This window comes from Eubalaena glacialis, chromosome 4 (genome assembly GCF_028564815.1).
Source record: "Eubalaena glacialis isolate mEubGla1 chromosome 4, mEubGla1.1.hap2.+ XY, whole genome shotgun sequence".
In the NCBI taxonomy this organism is placed as follows: domain Eukaryota; kingdom Metazoa; phylum Chordata; class Mammalia; order Artiodactyla; family Balaenidae; genus Eubalaena; species Eubalaena glacialis.
The window spans coordinates 150,107,141-150,130,582 of NC_083719.1; the positions used below are offsets into that span (position 1 = coordinate 150,107,141).

General features: G+C 47.2%; 1 protein-coding gene across 4 annotated transcripts in view; it reads right to left on the minus strand.

Moving 5' to 3' along the window:
* The window catches only part of SLIT3 (slit guidance ligand 3), a 617,656-nt gene that overhangs the window by 116,296 nt on the left and 477,918 nt on the right, over positions 1–23,442 (minus strand). For all 4 annotated transcript variants that reach the window (XM_061189924.1, XM_061189921.1, XM_061189922.1 and 1 more), the window contains exons 9-11: positions 17,294–17,435; positions 7,269–7,340; positions 2,277–2,348 (exon numbers count right to left, since the gene is read on the minus strand). In XM_061189924.1, the coding sequence (XP_061045907.1) occupies positions 2,277–2,348; positions 7,269–7,340; positions 17,294–17,435 (286 nt within the window). The remainder of the gene's footprint in view (positions 1–2,276; positions 2,349–7,268; positions 7,341–17,293; positions 17,436–23,442) is intronic.

A 23,442-nucleotide genomic window follows, 5' to 3' on the forward strand; every position in this document is an offset into this window, starting at 1 on the left:
GTTGAAATCTGAATAGGATCTAACACAATAAATATTTGTTGAAAGAATGAACAGCTCTGGGCTTCCCTGGTGGCGCAGTGGTTAAGAATCCGCCTGCCAATGCAGGGGACACGGGTTCGAGCCCTGGTCTGGGAAGATCCCACATGCTGCGGAGCGGCTGGGCCCGTGCACCACAACTACTGAGCCTGAGCTCTAGAGCCCGCGAGCCACAACTACTGAGCCCACATGCCACAACTACTGAAGCCCGTGTGCCTAGAGCCCGTGCTCCGCAACAAGGGAGCCCACCACAATGAGAAGCCCGCGCACCGCAACGAAGAGTAGCCCCCGCTCGCCGCAACTAGAGAAAGCCCGCGCGCAGCAACGAAGACCCAACGCAGCCAAAAATAAATAAATTAAAAAAAAAAAAGAATGAACAGGTCTGGGGTAAAGGCTTTCCTGCCCTTTACGTTGGCCATTCCTGACTTTGGATTGGGGGTGTTGGTATTCAAAGCTCCATGAGGCCAAGGGTCTTGTCTGTCCAGTTCACTGCCACATTCTCAGTGCCTATAAGGCTACTCAGTACACAGTAGGCATCTACTGAATGGCTGAATGCATGCATGCATTGGGGGTGAGAGGCACTTCACTTAAACAATGCCCTGATATATTTCAGAATTGTCTAGTGGCATGTCAATTTCCTGTTTGGCAACCAGATTTTGAATTTCTTTTCCTGCAAGACAGGAAGCATCTCACTATCCTCAGATTGTTCCCAGATCCCGGCAGAGGGACAGCAGACAAGGGGAACAGGAGGGTGGGGACAGGGATAGGATCGTGGCGGCAGATGGCCACTCTCCCTTCTCCTCTGTGATCTTCAGCACAAGAAGCAGACACTAATCTCACACACAATCCTGTCTTTGATATCCCAGCCAGATGTTCTACCCGATAAATGAGACTACTTTACTCCGCCAGCAGCAGGCAACAACTGAATCAAGAGACTTCCCTGTCTTCAGCCCCTTCCCAGTGGGATAGGGCCAGGTTGGGGGAGAATGTGTGTCTCGTTACCTGCCCACTCATCCATTGAACAAACCGGTTGCACAGAGAGACAAAGCATGGACAGCTTGCCTCTGAGCATCCTCACTCTTGCCCGGGTGGGCAGGTCACCAAATAATACAAAAACTACCAACTGATGATACCTTTGCTGTATCTTATACTTTGTATGTTATCTCAGGAGGGCAGCATAGCATGGGGATCAAGAGCACGGTTCTGGAGTCAGACTGCTTGGGTCCAAGTCCTGCCTCTCTCGCTTGTTACCGTGGACTTTGGATAAGTTACATTTATTTATTCAACACATTTGTTTTGGCACGATAACTACGTGCCAGGTACTGTTTGAGGTGCCAGAGATTCAGCCAGGATCAAAAGAAATAAAAACCTCTGTCTGTGTGGAGCTTAGATCACCCAATTTCTCCAACCATTAAAGACAGAAGAGGATAGATCCTATATTTTAGGTCATGGTGAGGATGAAACTTGCAAGCCTCCTAGAATAGTACCAGGTACACAGTAGGTGCTCAATAAGTACTGCCAATGATTGTTGTGACTGTAATCATGAATGTGTGTCAGGCAGGAAAGGTGTCATCGTCCCCATTTTGCCTGTGAGGGAACGCGCACAGAAGACTCAAGTGACGGTCCCTGTGCCACAGGGCGAGTCACTTGCAGAAATCAGGATAAAGCTCTGTACTTCCCTGCCCCTGAGGGTCTCTGAGCCCCTGGTGGGCATAGCTTTGGTTCCATCCACTAGGCTGCTTTAGGGTTTAAAAATCAAAGAAAAGAAAGGCTTAAAGGATGGGGTTGATGCTTTCTCAGGACAATAGCCATGAGGTTGGTCTGGAGAAAAAGGCTTCAAATCAGAGGAAGAAAATGAGCTCCTTCCTTGACAAGGTCACATGCACGGGTAAAATGGGCACATGGTAATAATCATACATTACGACTCTCTCCCTCCACCTCCCCGGACAGCACTGCCTAGGCATGTGGGATGGGAGTGCGGTTAGAGGAGAAGATGCATTTGAATTAGAAGCCAATAACCAGGAAGGCTGCTGGGCATTTAATCAATAAAAATAATGCATTTGGGGTTGTAGAAATATTCCCCAAGATCAATTTCCCCTGAAGAAACATTTGTTTCTTTTACCAGGTTGCCACAAGTGTGTAAGGGAACATAAAACCTTGATAAACACCCCCTGAAAAATATGGACGCCCCCCTCGCCCATGCTCCCACCCACACCCTACACGCTTTGCTCCCCACTTACAGCGATGTGAGCGATTTCAGACCCTGGAAGGCATCTGGAGCGATGTCCGAGATCTGATTCTTGCTGATGTCTCTGAAAAATTAACCAGAGACTCTGAGAACATAGCTCAAAGGTGTGCTATGGCCATTCCTAAAGTGTGGACCAAGCATTTCAGGTATGCAAAATGGTGAGGATGAATTCATCACTTAATCAATTTATTTATTCATAGTGTGCGAGCAGGGGCTTAAAGATCATTCAGTTCAACTGCCACATGATAAAATGCACTATATTTGTATCACTCTTCTTGGCTTTCAAAGAATGCTCACTCATGGCACCTTGACTTTGACACAGGGCCATGCACACGTGAGCCTTCACTTTGCAGGTGGGAAATGGAAGCCAGTTAGATTAGGGCCTCATCGTAGGTCTCATAACCAAGCAATTACAGCATAAACAAAGCAAAAGCTGGCCTTGCCCAAACACAGCCCAAGGTTCCTGTAAGCCTCACTTTCTTGCCTCATGCCTTGGCAAATGCTTATTTTTCTCCCCAGAAGTCCTGAGTCATTTCACCTCCCCAGTGACTTTTCCTTCCTGACCTGAATGGAGGTTTTGAGCAGTGACTTAAGTCTCTGTCTGGTTCAGTGCATCTTCCAGGCCGGGTGATGTAAAGACATCATGAGATTCTCATGGGATGGCTTTGAGACGTGGGCTTGTCGCTGGCAGTCCTCCTCAGATGGGAGCAAGCCCAGGGCGATGATGATCAGGGCTTTGGGATAATGTGAGCGAGAAGGATGCTATGTGTTAGAAGGCAGCTAACCTGGCCTCGTTGGCACAGAGGAATCTCCCTGGCCCGGAGGCTGCCCATTCTGAAGCACCCCAGTGTCTTCTGAGCACCTGTCTCGCTAACAACACTTTCCTGAGGATGGAGACTTCTCTTAGGAGTTATTAGCTCAGGGACAGCCTCTGGGCTCCTGTCCCTGGAAGGGGAGATGCTCCAATTTCCAGCTACAATGAACCTCTCTGGTTCCTTTTCTTTACCAAAATAAATCAATGGGTCTTTGCTTTTGTGGAGAAGAGGGAGAGCTGGGGTCTTGGAGGGTCAACAAGGAGGAGGCAAGGGAATATTGCCAAGCAAGAACTATTACACAGTTTCCTTAGCAACTGCCTCCAGCGAGGCCAGACGTCCCAGCCCCACAGCCTCTTAAGCTCGGTCCTTCTGCCTGTGTCTCTCCTCCTTCTACTATCCTTCAAAAGGGCTGCCCAACAACCTTTGCCTAGTCCTCTGCTCCCTTCCCTCCTTGTTTCCAAGACCTGCGAGTTGAAAGACACTTCACAGGTTAAGGTTTCTTAGGCACAGCTGTTGAGCTTATCCCTTTAGCAGGCGAGATCGCCTCTAACAAATGCACAGATTGTGCTCGCAAACTAGTCAGCTTACACTGGCCTTTTCTTCAGAGCTCTGTTTTTGTATAAGGGTCTTAACAAGCAAATGCTCCGGATTATCCTAATCTTGCTCGCAACTCAGCCTGGCTGCCTAGCAAGGCATTTCAGGCAAAGGTGCAGGGTCGGTGCTCGGATCAGACTAGTGAGAAAGCCTCATTTGTTTGTTTTTTGGGTTTTTTTTTCCCTGACATTTTTAGTGTGATGTCCCTTCAAGGTCCTTGGCCCTCTACCATGTCAGAGGAGGTTCTGTGACCAGTGGGGAAGCCCTCTGCTTTAGCCTTGTCAGGGCAAATTCGTTTTCAGTTCACAGCTAGACTTCTGGATGCACCCGTCTCTAAGGACAAGGTGAGATGTCTCGTGATTTGGAGATGCTGGGGAGTGGAAACTGGAGAAGTGATAGTTTAGCTGGGAACTGACCCTGGTGGTCACTTCATCTTAGTTCTTCATTCTGCAGGAAGGAAACAGCAGCCACAGGTAAAGGACCTGTAGCCACAAGTGACTGGACACAGCGATTTGGGTACAGAGCTGGCATCTCCAGTCTCCCTTCCATTTCACCGTGACGGGTACAGAAGGTGGTGGCCCTGGCCAGGAAGGTAGACTGGGGAAGGCTTCAGTGCCCACCCATCTCCACGCTTGACCCCTCCCAGTCCACATCAGGTGGTCCCAGAGCTGACTCCTGGTGTTTGGGTCGCCCTCGATGACCAGTGGTTCTCAAACCTCACTAGGGTGTTTATTAAAATGCACCCACAGAGGGTCTGATTTGGCCCTCTGGAGAACTGGGGTTAGAAATCTGCATACGTAACAAATCTCCAGATGATTCCCAGGCAGGTGGTTTCTGAGTCATACTTTAGACCAGTATTTCAGAATCTGATCAGTCTCAAACCTACCCCAGGTCCCCTGGGGCTTGACAAACTGGATGGTGGAGAAGAAGTGGCCTTTGCAGACAGTTCAGAAGAGAGGTGGTAAATTCCAGTGCCGACGAGGGTCAAGTGGGGATTTTAAGCGTGAGACACTAGGAATTGGTGGAACTTGTGGAATATTGCTCTACCTTAGAACGTGGGAGGGAAAGAACTCAACACCTTTGAAGGTTTGGCCTTCAAGTGTCAGCGCTCTCGGTTAACCAACCCTGTAAGACTGGGGCATCCTCTCTGACGTCTGCTATTCTCCCTGCAGATGGCTTCTCTATCTTGGTACTAGTTTTCACCTGGAAGTACTTTTTTTACACTAAGCTGACCGCTAGAAATTCATCCTCTTCAGGGACAAAGCCACTCAACATTCAATCAAGCCATTCAATCAAGGAAAATTTTTTTTTTCTTTTTGTCATGGGAGATAAGAAGAGGATGCGGTTCACTCATAGCTGAGGGAAAACCTTTTTCTGTGAGATATTAGAGATAAACTGGTCACGTATACCTAGGAGGAGTTCACCCTTAGGGTTGTAAATTCCGTTTTCACCAGGGACCCTACTTCTCCAAAGCCCTTGCACTTCAGTCTGGGTTTCTCAAGTTCTGTTAGTCAGAAAAATTTTTAAGTGGTCTCTCTTCCCTACCGCCATCCCCTTGTGGGGGAAAAAAAAGGGCATCATAGTAAATATCAATAGCATCAGAAGTGATCAAAAATGATTTACTTCCCAGGTCGTGACGGAGAAGATCTTATGAATTTTGAATGCACAGATCATGGCAACTCCAATGGGATGGAGAAAGGACAGTAAAACATAGTCACACTCTAAATTACCTGGACTTCACAAAAAATTAGAGCAGTCACTTAAATCATGTAAGAGATATAGGTTGGGGCAGTGACTGAACTTGTCATTTTTCACTGAAATTACTATCTGGCTGCATAATCAAGCTGGGCTTTAAAAATGAATTGGGGGGGGCGTATGGAGCGTGAGCTGGAGAAGCAGGGAGACCAGGAGATTAATGGCCCAAGGTTTAAATATTAAGGCCTATATTTATACAGCTCCTCCAGCAGGAATGCTGCCAAAGGGAGGGAAGGAGTACGTGCTTAGGGCTGGTGCATTATGTTGGTTTCTACTTCTGGAACTGTACCAGGAGAAAATCTTGTTTGGTTTGGATTTCCAGGGAGATGAGAAGTTGGCTTCCTAAGATCTGAGGGTAAAGCGTACCAATGCCACTGTTTCGCAGGGATGTTTATTTTTAACATAAAAGGAGGAAGCAGACACTTAACCTCTTTAATGCAGGCCCTGCTACTCAAGGGAAACCGATGAATCAGCCTGCGGTGGAAGGGAACAAGACCAAGTTCATGCATATTTCTACCTGCCCTCTCTCTTTTCTCTGTGTGGGGGGCCAGAGAGAGTAGGTAAGTGCAATGAAAGCAGCATCGTGATTACTGGGCTATAATAAATGATTTCTTAGCCTGGAAAAGGGACAGGAGCCTCCCTCCTAGGCTCTTAGTATCTGTGATGGCAATGGCTGGGTTGTTTCTGAATCCTACCAGCCTCCCTTCAGAGGACCCAGCTCTGAGTGACTCACAGAGCAGTGCTCAGGGTGGTCATGTGATGGGGAGGGGTGGTGCTGATGATGTTACCACGATGGCAGGGATGAGGGTCATGAGGCTCAGATGCTGTCAATGGAGCAGGGAAGGTACACTGCAGTGTTGGTGTCAGCAGGTACTGATAGGCTGTAGTGATGGCGTGGCATTGGATATGGTGGTAATGGCCATGCTGGGGATCATCATGGGCAAGGGAGGTTCCAAGGCTTCTTATCTCACTTAGAAAGATTAGAAAGTCCTTACCATGGTCTAAAGAGCCCACGGGAGCTGGCCCTTACGCTATGTCTCCAGCACAATCCCACCACTTTCTCTTCATTCACTCCGTTCCTCCTCGCTATTCTGCAAACCATCCATGCATGCTCCTGAGAACTCTCTAGACTCACTCCCTTCCTTCATTCAGGTCGCCTGAACAAGGAGGCCTTCATGGGTCAACCCATCTAGAGACCACCCCTCCATCAATCTCTAGCCCCTTCCCTTCTTTTGTTTTACTTTCTAGTACTGGTCAGTTTCTGACATTTACTCAGTTTTATTTCTGTGCCCTCCCACTCGAATATGCAAGCTCCATCAGACGAGACTTCGTTTTAGTTCACCCTCTACCCACAGATCCCAGCACGGTTCTTTGTTCCCGGTAGACATCGGCTAAGAATTTGTTAGATGAATGCGTGCATGGTGGTAGGGACGTTGGTGACGGTACTGTAGGATGATATAGGGAAAGGGCCACATCTCTACTGAAGCTCCTACTTGAGGTCCACATCCCCCAAACCAGGGGACAATCAAATGGTGAGATGGGATTGTTTTAGGCTGACACAGCCCCACCTCCCACCCAGATCATTTTACTTCACTCTAGTTGGAGTCGCCCTTAGATCTGAGGTGCCTAAACCCATACACCGCCCCATCTGAATGCAGCACTCTGGTCTTACCTCCCCGTCTTGGGAGACATTCCAGGTCTGACACTGCACTCTCCTGAGGATTGTAATGCAGCCTCTCATCTGGGCAGGCTGCCCACTACACATAGTACCCCCCCAAACTGAAAACATTTGGGCCCATTTCTCTCCAACGGAGACTCACATTCGCTTCAGTTTCTTGTACTGGGTGAAGGCTCCAGCAGGGATGGATTTGATGGAGTTCTGTTCCAGGCGTCTGAGAAACAGAGCAGGAAAGAGTCGATTAACCATCCACCCAACAACAAATGGTTGCCGGGCGGCCCTGAGAACAGGATGGTCTCTCCCATCACGTGGCATACATTCTTAGATGAGGGAGACTTGCTAAACACCGTCTGAAAGCCAGAGACTCGTGTTCTGGTGTGTGGAGCGGCCAGCTCAGGGTCTGATACCCCCTGGGAGAAAGCTAGAAAAGATGACTTCTCCTTGAGGATATTTGGTTCTTGCTTATGATAAGTTGTCTTTGGGGGGCAGTTGTCATCTTCAGAAAATGCTGTAGGAAGTAACCAGAATGCTGAAAACGTCAAAAGGATAAAGAGAAGGAAGAGTAAAGAGAGATGGACAGATAGCAATGCCTATCTGTTCTGGAAGCATGTCACCATTCAGTTAAAACCTCCACCATCCTGCTGCTGGGGTGCAGTACAGGCAGAGACTTCATTTCTGGGCTTTTCTTTTTTTAATGGAGGTATAATTGACATATAACTTTAGTTTCAGGTGTACAACCTAATGATTCAGTATTTGTTTCTGGGTTTTTCAATTGGCTGTTCTAATATGATGAAGAAATAGCCTTCAAGTTTCTCGGCTCCCAGCCTGACATTCACCAAACTGGCTCCCTGGTATCCTGAGGGCCCCAGGGGCCCCGAATGGGTCACTCCCCTGGGTTGCTGCTACAGTCTGTAGCTTTATGGCCTTACGGACTTCGCTGAAATGCTCCCTCTCCTATTACTCTGGAAAGAACAAGAGATGCTGCAGGCCCAGGGCCCAGAGCTTCCTTGGAAGAGGAACATGGGGAGCGAGCAAGCCTTTTCATTCCTCATTCTTTCATCTATCAAATGACTTCCCGTCACCAAGAACAGGTGTGGTGGGAAACAGGCATGAGCGGAAGGCGGGGCCCTCTATTAGAGGTGATGAATGATGGCCTGGTCCAGGCTGAGGACTCAGCACTTCCTCCTCATCCATCTCCCATCTCTCCGAGGTGTGGATCTTTTCATCACCTCCTCGTTTGGCATGGATGTTCCCCAAACCCTCCGCTGGGAAGACACAAAAAAGGGTGTGTGTGTGTGTGTGTGCGTGTGCGTGTGTGTGTGTGTGTGTGTAAGGGGAGGGCTGGGGGGAGGAGAAGGAAGAGATGGGAGGAACTGGCTCCCTTGGAGGCTACATCTAGAGGATGCACACTTCTGGATGGGATGAACCCATTCATCTTGAAGAGTAATCCCCGCTGCAGAAGAGGGGAGACAGTTGTATTAATTTGTGCCTCTGCAATCTCATCTTCATTGGGGGAAAGAGAGTATTTGTTACTGGAACCACTAATGGAGCAGTTTGCCAGCAATTTTCCCATTTCAAACAACATCTCAGCTGCTAATGTGGAATGGTTTGTCAGGCCTACCCATAACACAGACAAATCGCTCTCCAGGCCGAAGGAAGGGGGGGAGGGGGGGAGGAAGAGGAAGGGCGGGTGAGAGGAGAGAGGGAGCATCAGGACAGATCATTCTTGGCTGCTGGATGAATCGAGTCTACAAATGAGGCTGCCACGGTCTATTAAGAGAGCCTCCGTGGGGCTGGAGGGGCCGGGGAGCGTGCTCTGTCGAGCACGTGGGCATAGGCAGGCTGGACAGCGGCCTGGCTGGCCCGCGGTGAGCCAAAAAGCACGCCACAAGGTCGCAGAGGCTGCGGGCTCCTGGATAGAGCCACCCACAGAGGCAGCAGACCCGGGCAGGCTGCCTTGACTGAGAAGTTCCAAGGACATTCTCATTTTCCAGCTGAGCAGAGTTCAGGGATTTCTCAGCCAAGGCAGCAGCTCTGTGAACCTCTGGGGCTGCCAGTCGGGTGGCAAATGCTCTCCAGGAATCCTGGGATTCACCTGCCATTTTGGCAGGGGGATTGCGGCTGGAGGATGCCTCTGGAGAGAGCCACTGTCTGTAACGATGGCAATCCCCTCAGTTTCTGCAAGAGGATCCACTGCTCCCAGCTGCAGGCCAAGAGCCCAGGCGAGTCAGGTCAGCTGGCTGACCGTGCAGTTCATAATGACTAACGTCCACTTTAGTAATGGGTGCAAGAGCTAAGGGAAGGATGAATCAGTGAGTAGGGTGTGATACCTATCCCCAAGGAGTTTAATAATCTGGTGATAGAGACCAGCCCAAGACGGTCCATCACAGAACCAGATTTTATTGCTAACATAACAAGAAGAGTTGTCCTTTATGGACTCGAGTTGGTTTATGTCTATTATCTCTTTGAGTCCTTACACTTCTGAGGCAAGCTGTGTTGGCCCTACTTTGTGGACGAGGAAAATAAAACCTACATGGATCAAAGAGCCTATCCAAAGTGACAGAGCTAATAAGTGGCAGAAGTGACATCTTTCTCTTTCCGTCCATTGGATGCACTGCCTTCTCTATTTTTTGAAAACAGAGAAAGTGAAGTCCATATACTAAAATAGCTTTCCCAAAGTCCCAGAAAAGTTTAAGGGGTGAAGACCCCAGTACTCATTCTGAGACATCATGCAGCCTCTGCAGAAGTAGGTATGTTGTAAAAAGGCTGTAGGAGTTGAGGGAAGATGGAATATAGATGCATGTGTGTGTGTGTATATATATATACACACACACATACACATATATATATATCAATATATGTATAAAATATGCAAATAGAGTGCAAAGGTGTGGCTTTGAACAAAGAACAAAGAATTCCCATCTTAGCCTGTTAACCCTGGCAGGGACGTTGCTGTGTATCCTGTACTCTTTACCCTTGCACACTCTGGGGATGGTCTTTATTTCTGCAGTCTCTCTGTCTCTTATGCTGCTGTGGGTAGCCGCTGGACATCCAACCCCTTACAGGGTGCCAAGGCCAGGATGTGATGTGGGTTAGCCTTGCCCCAGGGGGCATCAGAGTTTGTCAGTGTGCTTCAGATGTAAAGTTAAGGCAAGGGTGAGGATAATAACAGTAAGAGCTACTATGTATCAGCTTGTACTTGTAAGTCAGGCATCAGACTAAGAGCTTTGCACCGTACATCTAACTTAGTATTGACACCTCTCTGAGGCAGATCCTGTTTGTTTTCACTCCTCCCACTTTAAACATGAGAACACTGAGGCTCAGAGATGTTAAGTCACTTGTCCATATTCACAAAGCCAGGAAGAGCTACAGCCGGGACTCAGACTCAAGTTCACCCAATTGGAAAGCCTGCACTCTCAGTCACTGAGCTTTGCTGAATACCGTGTGCTGCGGAGGCACCTCCATTCCTTTAGTCATTGCCCGCTCGTCCTCAGGAAAACTGCCCCTCGGCCAAGGGAGGAAGTCTGGGGTGTGTGTGCACACGCACGTGTGTGGGCACACACACAGGCTCTACACAGCAGGCAGCCTCTGGTGGGTTTTACACAGCTTGGAACAAGCATGCAAAGATCCATACTCCCAGTGACAAAAATTCAGTGTGAAAGACAAAAAGCAGCATTAGCATCAGCAAAAAACTGTCACATTTAGGGATGTGTCTGAAGCCAGCGGCTGTCTTTGGTCTCTCTTAACTGGCACATGTGTCTTTCTTTGGCAAACATTCTTCAGGCTGCAAACTGATTTAATAGAACTAGCATAAAAACAAACATACAAATCAAACATCTGAGCACCTTCCGGCACTGGTAGAAACAATGCGAACACCTGATGGGGATTTCAGCCATTTGCGTTCTGTATTGATTTGCCCTAGTTCCTCAGTGCTTCCTTAATGATCTGTCATTTGCAAACATGCGACTGAACACAATATATTTCTAGCAATACATAAGTCAACGTGATGCCAGAGGAACTGGCAGGGGCATAGCTAGTGCAGGGCCATGGCAGCAAGTCACCTGATGAAGAGTTTCTGGAGCTGGATTAGAATATTGGTTGCAATAATGGTGGACATCTACCATTTATTGAGGGCTTTTTATATATCAGACACTGTGCTCTTCACACACTGGCTCATTTTATTCCTTCAACAATACTACAAAGCAAGTAGTATCACTAATATAATAACAACAGAGATGAGGCATGTGGGCATATGTGACATGAGTCATTCCTAAGCAGCTTTGCAGAGTACCTGGCATTGCCTACAGAAAAGAGAGGTGCAGACACAGAGCCAGATTTGCTCTTCTTATTATATGCATATTCTCAGATGCCTCCAACAGAGAAATCTTTGTCATCAACTTAGAAAAAAATGAGAACTTGAGACTAAAGCATTCTATCATGTCACATATGTGACACGTGCATAAGCTTTTTCCTTTTAGATTCCACTTAGTAGCTTTCAAACATTGTGCTAATTTTCTACACAATTATGTTATATTATTTAATCTTCATGGAGAATCTCTAGTAGGGACAATGAGGCCCGTTTTGCAAAGATGGGAACTAAGTGAAACATGAGATGTTAAGAAAGGTACCCAAAGAGGCAGAACCAGGATCCAAACCCAGGACTATCTACCCCAAGGCTCTGTTCTTAATTATTCTGCTGCCTGATCAGCTTCACCTTTATCCCACCTGCCCCCAACCCACCCCATCCCCCCTCCTTCCACATGGCAGCCCCCCAGAAACCTGGTGTCCTCAGAAGATGTGGTACATAAATACAATGGAATATTACTCAGCCATAAAAAAGAACAAAATAATGCCATTTGCAGCAACGTGGATGCAACTAGAGATTATCACACTAAGTGAAACAAGTCAGAAAGAGAAAGACAAATACCATATGATATCACTTACATGTGGAATCTAAAATATGGCACAAATGAACCTATCTACAAACAGAAGCAGACTCACAGACATACAGAACGGACTTGTGGTTACCAAGGGAGAGGTGGGGGAGGGAGAGGGATGGACTGGGAATTTGGGGTTGGTAAATGCAAACTATTACATTTAGAATGGATAAACAACAAGGTCCTACTGTATAGCACAGGGAACTGTGTCCAATCTCCTGGGATAAACCATAATGGAAAAGAATATAAAAAAAGAATGTATATATGTGTAAAACTGAGTCACTTTGCTGTACAGCAGAGACTGGCACAACATAGTAAATAACTATACTTCAATTTTAAAAAAAAGGAAAAGAATCCCGGATGTTGATGATTTCCAGAGCCCTCCAGCCCTTTTGTTCTGCTGGCTGCTTTTTTTTTTTTTAACTTCTCTCTCTTTTTAAAAATGTCCCTGGTGACCAGTATCCTGGGAGCATATTTGCTTTGTTTAGCAGATAAACCATTGTTTATCTCCCCACCCCAGATAAACAATGGGGTTGAGGTGAGGCTAGGTGGAAAATGGGGCTACCTTTTCCCCTAGATGCTTTTGATTTATGATTTGACGTTTAAGTCCATCCACAACCTTTCTCTGGCAACAAAATTTACCTGTTATAGACAAGGGCATGAGACTCGGGATGACACTAAGTGGAGGTATAGAGCAAAAATGGAAGAAGATGGGACAGAGATGAAGGTGAGGTTCTAGGTACAGATGGCCCCTCTCGAGCCCTGAGGCCAGGAGGGCGGAACGAAGACCACAGAACAGAAGAACGTGTGGGCCTCTGGCTCTTCCCAGAATCTATCCCTGCTGGAGGCTGCAGCGGGTTCAGAGAAACGACAGGGAGCAGCAAGGACAGCGCTGTGGGTGGGAGCTCAGTTTTGAGGAAAACCTGCAGTGAACTGTCTCACTGTGGGTTCTCTGGAAGAAAGCTGTTTTTAGAGGAATTGGCTCTGCTATTCGGGGAGACCAGTGCACACTTCTCTGAGCTGCTTTGGCTTTGAAAAAAATCTAGAAGAGTCTGCTAGATTGCTTTGCATGAGAGATAGACCTTCCTTCCCCTGAATGTTGGGGAGTGCAGAACCCCTCCCAAGGTTTAAGTGCATCACTGTCAGCTAAGGATTGCACATGTAGGGAACAGAGAACCAGATGTGGTGCAAAGCGACCCTAAGGAGAAGGAGAAATCTGGGTTATATAGGTGGCTATGGACATGAGGTGGAATTCTGGATGGTAAAACAAGAAGTCACGTTCAGATGTCTTTGGGATGATAAATCAGACACTTCCTGTGCATCTTGGGGTGCATGCTACAGTTTCTACTCTCTGCTCCCTCTTTCTCATCTTTCAACCTCCCCCACCTGCTGGTCTTCTCTCACTGATAAGAGGATGAATTTTAACTGCTCGAAAGACTTTTAGGCCAACACACAGATCCCCAGGCACAGGCTTCGTTGCCTTAAGGAACAAACAGGTTTCCTCTGCAAAGGTCTCTCTTACATGTCACCTCTCCCAGTACCTAACCAGAGAATCTTGCCTCATCTGCTTTAATGTCTCAGCTTTATTTTATCACAGAGGAGAATGAGGCAAGCACAGCAAGAGAAGTTCTAGGCAATCTGTCTGGTGGGTCGTGTGTGCCCGGTCAGCAGGGGCAGCCTTATTTCCATGTCTCCATACATTTGCATGAAGATGAGCTACTGCCAGGCTCCATTCACAATGCAAGTGGCTAGCCTAATTCTTGAACCTGTTCTCTCAACCATAATCTTCAAAGAACTGACGGAGCTTTATGGAGGGATCTTACGCAGGTAGCTTCAGCTCCTGTGATGTGGTTTCCAACCTTTCTCACCATGCCTAATATAAAAGTGGTGGTAGTAGTAGCTGCAGTTGTAGTAAAATAATACCAATCACTGCTAACATAGTATATCCTATGCGCCAGACCCAATACTAAGCATCTGATAGCATATATTCATTTCACTTTCACGCGAACCATTAAGATGGTACCACTAGCCTCCAAATTTTTCAGTTGAGTAAACCAAGACTCAGAAATGTTATTTGCCAATGGCTAAAAGGCAGGGCAGAGCTAGAATGTGGGTCTGCCTGAATTCATGGTCTACACTCTTAAGACCGTGCTTGTTGTTTGTGGCTGCTTATTTTTAGAAGTACTCTAGCTAGGTTGGCCATTCCCAGACTTCTAGATTTCATAGGCTAGGTGGTTACAGACCTCTTATTTTGTCAATTAAGGCAACCTCTGTGTGTCTGTTATACATAACATTTATATATAGACTTATATTTATAATTATATAATAATGACACATATGATTAAACACATATTTATATTACACACACATATTCATCCTTCAGTGGCCATCATTTTATAAAATGAAGAGTATTTTTAACAACAATGATAACAGAGTAAGGAAGTCTAGAAATTTAAAATAAAGGACACTTCTTTAAATGGAATATTTTTGCTCAATGAAAAAATATCACATTGTTCTTGTTATTCTTATTTGACCTCATTTAAGGAAAAACTCAGTAATAATCAGACAGCCTTTCAGAAAGAACTAGCCTAGCTTGTCAATGTTCCTTTTAAAATTCAATGTCCAGGTGTGAGCCCAACGGCCCAGGTATGGTCTGGCCTCCATGGGTCGCATCTCCAGTGGGGACGTCTGTAATTTCTCTCCCCCAGACACCTGAGCTGTGTGCCCACGAGGCCCAGGCTGGAGGTATAGGGGTGTGGAGTGGGAGAGGAGGGCGGGCAGGCCCGAGCTCCTGAATCAGGGCTGGGGTTTGGGACCTGGTCAGCGGAAGGTCTGTGGTTGCCAAAGAGAAAAGACAAAAACTGGCAGATGGAAGGGGAAAGGAACGAGGCGGGGCAGAGAAAGAAAGCAACGTGCTATGGAAATCTGAAATGAGATGAATGTTGGCAGGAATTCTGTCTTGACACCCTCGTTGGGAGGCCCAGAGTCCTACCCTGGCATGGATGGAGGGGACGGCTCTTGTGACGAGAAACACAGGGTTAACTGGGTGGAAAAAGAGACCGGGCTGGGGAGCAAAGTGGGAAGACCGTGGGTGCAGAGAGGGAAAGAAGCGGGGCGGTGGATCAAGGGAGGGAGAAAAAGAGAAGGGGGAACGGTACAGAAAAGGCAGAGAGGAGGGACAGGCGTAGGGGGAAATGGGGGATGAAGGGCAGGGGGTGGGGATGGGCGGGACAGGTGTGAGGTCTAAGTGAAGTCCCGGGAAGGAAGGGCTCTCCAAGGCTAGAGCAACGGACCACAAGGAGTGAAGGCAAGTCACAGTAAAACACAAAGGGAATTCACTGTTGGGTTTTGCTAAAAGAAGACTGACGGCTGAGTGAAGGTGGAGGAAGGTACAGAAGGTGTGGATGTCAGGGCCAAAAAAACACACGTGGCTGACTCGCTCCTGCCTGCAGGAAGGGTGTGGAGGCATGGGTTGTGTCCACAGGGGCTGGGGAAGAACGTTTGAAAGGGAATCAGAGAAAAGCTGGCAAAGCAACTGAAGAAAGAAGAAACGAAGGCTCCCCTGTTGTAAGTTATATGTTTCTTCTCATCTCAATCAGGGTGAAACCAAAGTCATTAAAATGATCTGGCCCCTCATTACCCCTCTGACCTCATCCCCTGACACTCTTCCTTGTGTTTACTCCACTCCAGCCACACTGGCCTCCTGGTATACCAGGCACAGTCCTACCTCAGGGCCTTTGTGCATGCTGTCCTCTCTATTTGCAATACTCTCCTCCAGATATCCACTTGCTTTTTCTCTCACTCGTTTATTTTTCTGCATAGAACCTACCATCTTCTAACATAATATCTAATTTACTTTGTTCTGTTTATTGTTTATTGTACTCTTCCCTCAACTAGAATGCAAGCACCATAGAGGTAGAAATTTGGTCTATTTTGTTCACTGCTGCTCCCTAAGCACAGAACAATGATTGGACCACAGTGGGCTCACAATAGATGTTTGTTGAATGAATGCATGAATGAATGAAAGGGTCAGTGGGTCATCTATTGGAATGCATTGGGAACAGAAGGGCATGCATAAGAGGAGAAAGAGGAGGGGGAGGAGGGGAAAAGGGAGGAGGAGGAAGGAGAGGAGGGGGAGGGGGAGTAGGGAGAGGAGATGATGCAGCAGAGAGGTGAGGGAAATGTATACAATATCTTTTATTTGGAGGGATTTTATCTAATGATGTTTCTAGTTGGGGGGGTTCCATCTAATCATGTGTTTAATAAAGCCATCTAAAGATGAAGGTAGAAATGAAAACAGTTATTGTCATGTAAAGAGTGATCTTCAGGTCAATGTTCACTGACCCTCTACTCAATCCAGAATGAGACGCTGGCCATTTTCTAACATATGAGAGAAGAGTGGACAAGATTAAGCTACATGGACAAACAAATTTTACTGGAGTTTTGGACACCTGTGCACACACATAGACACACGCAATCTTGTCTCATTACCTAAAGGTCTAATCTAGACGACAATAATCTGATTTGAAATGATTAAGAGCTCAGTCTCTTGCTCAGTAATAGTAGCTGTGAAATCAGTTCATTATTCGTATACTTTCCTCCTCCACCACCATTTTATAGAAGGCTTGCCCTTGTGTCAAGGGCTATATTAAGTGCTTTACATGTGGTATTACATTTAGTTTTCACAACGACCCGTTGAGTAATACTATAATTATCACATAACTATAAATGAGAATACTAGAGACGAGGGAGAGCAATTATTTTGCCCATAATCACAAACAGCTAGTACATGGTAGAGGCAGGATATAATCCCGGGGTGATTCTAGGGCAGGGACTGGCCAACCTTTACTGCAAAGGGCCAGACAGAAGATACATTAGGCTTGGTGGGCTGTGAGTTCCTTTGTCACAACTACTCAATAATGCCCTACAAGAACAGCCATAGGCAATACATAAATGAATGGGTGTGGCTGTGTTCCAATAAAACTTTATTTACAAAAATAGGTGGTGGACATACTTGGCCCATGGGCTGTCATTTGCTGACTGTGCTCTAGAATCTATGCTCTTGACCCCAGAGCTATCATACCTGGGAAAGCCTGGAAAGAGAGCAAAGAGATTGCTGAGTGCTTTCAACAGTCAGCTCTAACAGCCCAGCATGCCGCCAGCCTGTGGGGGACTGGCTGAGACCAAGAGGCGAACTCACCAGGGACAGAGGGCGCAGGCAGGCACTTACATTTCAACGATGCCCTCTGGCAAGTTGGCGGGGATCTCCGTCAAGCCCTTCCCTCGACAGTCCACGATGTTATTACTGCAAGTGCAGGCTGAAGGGCAGGAGATGGAGTTGGCATTGCAGGATGGAGGCTCCGAGTGCGGGCCTGTGGGACCATAACACAATGGTCAATTCATGTCAGTGTCAGCAGCCGCCTGGGCTTCTGGGTCTCTTAACTGGCTTCCCAAGGAGGCAGCGTTACCTGATCAGCTACCTGAAAAATCATCACCAGCTAACATCGGCCCTCAGCTGGGAGACACAGCTGCCGCTGGCTAAACATTCAGCCAAGAGGAGAGAGTCTACCCTTGACCTGACCATTTCTAGATTGTTCCACTTGCTCTGTCATTCCCTCATCCTTAGTCTTTCAGAGACAGAGTTACTCTCACAATCAATCACACATGAAAATATGCCACTGCAATGCAAAGAGCATACGCTGGGACTACTTTTTCAGGGAGTCCAATGTCTGAATGACATTCCAGGGTTTTGGGCTTTTATCTGGGGCTTGGATACCGCATGTAGACACACCTTCGTTTCTTTCTCAAGTGGCTGGAAGTCACTATCAAAACCAAGTGGGAAGAGAAAAGGTGACAGAATTTCCTCATTTGGGGCACTGATGCTGTCCAAGTGTCAACAGAGCCATCAACAGCGACATCCAAGGCCTTTTCAAACAGCTTTTATGTCCAAAGAACATGCAAATAAAACTTATCTCATTAGAAAAAAAGTGAATAAGTTACTACGTAGTTTGGAGTCTTAGTTTTGTTTGAGGTGAGAACACGTGTGAATTTATCACAAAGTGGTAAAAAAAACCAAGAAAATGGCAAGGAAGGAGCTTATTTACAAAGCCGAATGAAGATAAACATATTAGCAAACTAACTCAAGATTCAACGAGTCATAAGAATCTTAATCACTTTCTCTGGTGGTCACACCAAATTGCTAACAGAAGTAAATTCAAACATTTTAAAGACACTGTATAAGTTTTCACGCTGTGACTGTTTCTTCAAAGTGAGGTAAGAATCGCAAGCCTGTGGTTAGTCTTTCAAATGTGGACACTGTGGTCCAAAAGGTAAACTCAACCCAATGGCCTTCTCAGGACCTTATCCCATACCTGGGGATCCAGCCAGCAGGGATGATTTCAATGTCTTTCCAGATCCACCTCCCTGAGCAAAGGGCCATGGGCTGAGACCAAACTCAGACTAACTCTGCAAACACCCTCACTGCTCAGACATGGACCGTCTGGCTGGGGGCTCTTGGACAGAGGTTAAACGTGAAACATGGAAAATATCTGTAGGCAAAGATGATTTTGGTTTGGCCCCTGTTCACTGGAGAGGCTGAGGCTGGGAAGCCAGAGCGAGTCTAGCTACAGTGGTAGAATCAGAGGACTGACTGGGCCTGGGGCAAGTCCTCGTTTGGACAGTGAGTGAGCCTTAAAGCAGAGGCTCCCCTCTCCACGTTCAACAGTCCCTATACTTGGGGGTGGTCCTTCTGCAAGACTCAAATTGATGCCTATGGCTTAATTTGGAACATTTACTTTGCCAGAAAGTGCAACGCAGTGACCAAAGATTCTTACTTCCCTTGGCCTCGCTTTCACACACACACACACACACACACACAGACACACATACACACACACACAATTTAAAAACATCCTCTTAGGTGGAACATTCGAGCAAATATTCTTGTCTAGGGTACAAGGACTTCAAACTCTCCAGTGTCACACTAGTGGATCTAACAGAGACCATGGAAGATGCCAGAGAGATGACAACTTACATTAAAATCCCCAAGTGGAACATTCTCTTAGAGAGAGAGGTGGTGCTGGCTTTGTTCCAAACTGGGAAAGTCTTTACATTTCTGAGAAAATGATAACCCCAGAGAGCCAGCCTGTAAGAACCTCAGATCAGGAATGAGACTGTTGTGGCCAAGAGTGTGGGCTCTGGAGTCCCACTGGCTCAATTTGAACCCTGGTTCTATCCTATCATCCTTATGTCCCCGTGCCTCAGTTTTCCCCACCTGTAAAATGGGGGAAACAACAATACTTACTTCATAGTATGGCTTTATTGCTAAGGCAAAGGAAATTAATGCATGTAAAGTATCAATATTTAGAAGACAGCATGGCACAGAGTTAGCGCTTAGTCGTGTTATTTGTTATTGTTTTTGTTATTATTATTATCATTATTTTTTGGCTGCACCATGCGGAACACAGAACTTCCCAGACCAGGGATCGAACCCTCGCCCCCTGTGGTGGAAGCATGGAGCCTTAACCACTGGACCACCAGGGAAGTCCTGTTGTTGTTATTATTAATAATGGGTCTGGCTCTGCCACGAATTGTCTACAAGACCTCAGGCAAGTCACAGTACCCCCCCGCCCTGAGCTTTTCTGCTGCCATCTTGGTGAAGTTTGGACTGCATGACTTCTGAAGTCCTTTCTGGGTCTAGAGATCGACTACTGTTCTTCAGAAAAATGGAAGCAGAAGACACCTAAAAGCTTTCCCTCCTCTGCTGCATCTCTTTGCAGGTGGCAAAGAGGATCTACAGTGGGCAGGGCTCGCGTCCCCTCACCTGCATCCTCCCAAGGAGGCTGGGAGCGCCAGGACTGCAGGTGTCAGGGCTTTTGAAGTGTAGATGGTGCTCCCCAAAGAAAACTGCCATGCCTGGCCCTGCATATCAAGGGGCTCGGGTGCCTGACCAGCCAGGGAGACACGCCACACCCAGCACCTTCCTGGATGGGAAGCATCAGGGGCTCCATGGAGCCCTGAGCCTGAGCACTTGCCTTTCCATCCACTGAGGCACAGGGTATCCGATGGCCGTCCCTCTTTTGATCTGTGAAAATATTACTTAGTGGGGTGTGTCAGAAAAGAGCGGAAGAAAGGCATTATGTTTTAGGGCTCACATGGGCAACAGAAAGTTCTGAAATGGAGTTTCTTCAAAGGTACCCCTTCTGACTTCTGTGCTGAAATGAATTCTGTTTAAACCAGACCCAGGCTGCAGCCTTGAGTCCCTCTGGGAACGAGCTGTGTCTTTCACAGGGTGGCTCTGATTTGGAAGAACGGGTGTGCTACATTGCAAAGGATGTTGTCAAGGCCAAAAAGGATTTGAAAAGCTTCCTTAACCAGGTCACTAACAACACCTTTAATTACGCAGAGAGAAACAACGGTAATTATAGTCTCTGTCAGCATCTCGGGCTGGCAGCTCCCCAGCTAGGTATTCACACATGGCAAGGATGCTACTCTCTTGTTGAAACAAAACACTTTAGGTTTAAGCCGGGGTTGAAAGATGAGTTTGCTTTCCCTGGAAACATTCTCCCTTAATCAATGCTGGAAGGACCAAGCCTATTTCCCTCTGGGCCTCTAAGTCCTGTGTGGTGGAAGTCCTTCCCCTTTGCTTTCTGTCTCTGGACAGAGTGAGACTAGAATGTAAGTTCTACAAGGTCAGTGACCTTTTCTGTCGTATTCACTATTATATCCTCAGTGCCTAAAAGAGGGCCTGGCACAAAACACTCAATAAACACACCTTGGGTGAGTGAGAGGATGAATACATGAATGAAATTGCCCCAGAAGCCTTAGAGACATGGGGACTGAATGCCACCAAGCTACGGAGGTGAACGATTCTTCTGGAAGGACCGTGAGGGGAGGCTCCCTGAGTTCTGAGTGCCCTGGGCGCTGGTCCATAGCATCAGCCTCAGAGTGGGGAAACGGAGTGGCAATGGGTAGACAGGACTCTCATGCCTGAAGCTCAGGTCTTTCTATCACAGCAAAGGCCATCTGTCCAGCCCCCCGAGGCCCCATCTGAGCCTAGCTCACCTGCGCAGGTCAGGTGTCCTAGGTCCTCTGTCAGCAAATCCATCCCCCCCAGCCTTTCCTGTGCACACACGTTGAGGCTAAAGAGAGTGATGCAGGAGATAGTAGATTTCCAAGGGGGACAAAGCGAGGAAACACCTACCTTTCTACCCAGCAAACTCTATGACTACAAGCTAGGAAGCAGAGAGGAATGGGAGCAGAGTTTTTATATTGGGGTAGAAGGAGTCTCTGCATCTCCTTGATGGAAAGGGTCTCTCTAGGTGTGTGCCTGACTGCATGCACGTGTGTGTCCCTGTTGTACGATGCGTTCTCAGGGGGCCTATGAATCCTCATGGTCCTCGAGGGAGCCTGCTGACTGGTACCACTGCCTCTTCTCCCTGGCACAGCAAGGGCCTTAAATCAGAGCGTATTGATGAACTAGCAGGCAGACCCCCTGTCGTGTACTTTCTAAGACGTTCTCTTATAAACCTAGGAGTGCATGTGGACTTGTTCTTCCTTTGTTCATTTTAAAATAAGTGCCCAGGTTCTCTGCTCTCGGAACTCTTCCATCCCAGTGCTAAAATGCTACTGCCCTGGGGTGGAAGGATGTCCTGATCAGAGTAGGGAGATGGGGATGTGGGCCGAGTACCTGTCTCTCTTCTGGGGGCCCATCTCACCTTTCCTTAATCACTGCAGCTCTGGAATTTCAATCTGGAGCCAAAGCCACCTCTGTGCCAAACAAGGAGGAAGCTGAGATGCCCGGCCTCCCTTCAGATGTCTCCTAAGACTCCCTGGACTGTGGCCTGATGTCTGGAGGGAGGGCAGAGCAGAGCTCGGGGGGAACGGAGGTGCTGGCCCTTCCTGCTCTTACTGGTCATCAAGGGAGCTGCTTCCCAGCCCAGGGGGTTGTCAACGAGCGAGAGGGCAGGAATGCGTTCCCAGCTAGACCTCTCACAGGGCAAGTGCCTGTGGTCACCGGCATGGACATTGTACAAATTATCCTCCCTCTGCTGACTGCACAATTCTCCCTCCGGTTCTGAGAAAGAAGAAAGATGGAGCGGTGACCAGGGATATGACTCCTGCCCAGCTCTGACCCCGTCTTTGTTCTTCCGCTCATTGGCAAATGGGAATGATCATCACCCTGAAAGCCAAAGGCCCTAACTTGTCTTCCCAGATGAGTGGGGCAGAGGTCACCGAACTCCAGACCCAGAGAGGGCCATGGAGATGGTGGGGAAACAGAAGCCCTGAGAGAGGAGCGTACCTGCCCGTGGACACAGTCGTGGCCAATCTAATAATGACCATCATTCTCATAATAGTAGCTAACGTTTATAGGATGTTTCCTATGCACTGCATTGAGTGCTTTGTATATATCACCTCACTTGACCCTCATAAAACCCCTGTCGTAGATCCATTATTATTATTCCCATAATAGAAGGGCTCTTCTACCATCTCCTCTGCCAAAAAGACACCCACCTTGCCTCTCTATTGCCATGAAGTGGAAAACCGTCAAAGCCTTGGAATCTCGGGAGGCAGGAAAGGAGGCTCAGGGGTGAGACATGTATTGTGTCAGCTACCCTGGAGATGGCTGGACACTCTTGCGTTAGAGCCGTTGTTTCTTTCTTTCTGTCTTTAAAGAGAACTTCGCCCAGTAGAGTGCGGAGAGTTGGAAAATCTACTGGCCTCGTGAGCGCGTGGAAATAAATTAATTCCAGTATTCAAATTAAGCATCCCTGTTGGCCTCTGGTCTTTCAAAAGCCAACAACAGACTGCAATGACAATGGGACTTGAGCAATTATGATGAGAATATAAATGAACATGATTTAAATACCGGAGGCATGATAATTTGGAGAATGGCTAAATAAACCTAATAATCTCATTCCTGCAATGTCCAATTATGGTGTTTTAATTAAAACCTCCTAAGGAAATGGGTGGCTAGTCATGGCTCACCTTAATTATCTTTATACCTAGTAACTAGTCTCAAATTAAAAAAAAAAAAAAAGAAGTAGAAGGGGAAAGTTTCTTGTTTCCAAGGAGATACACCTGTTTCATTTTTAATAATAACTGAGGAAGAGTTTGTTGAGAGGCTATTAGGATCCAGCACTATTCTAGGTATTGGGGCACCGGAAAAAAATGTAAGACATGGCACCTTATTACTAGAAGACAAGATTAATCTTCATGAAAATATATCTCACATTCAAAGGCAAAGGACGGATAAATGTGAAACGGGTGGACAAACCAATGGGTTCAAAGATATTCAGAGGAAAGAGATAACTGACTCAAGAGGTCAAATATTTAGCTACTACCCTTGAATTACAAATTGTAACTGGTAGAAACATTCTC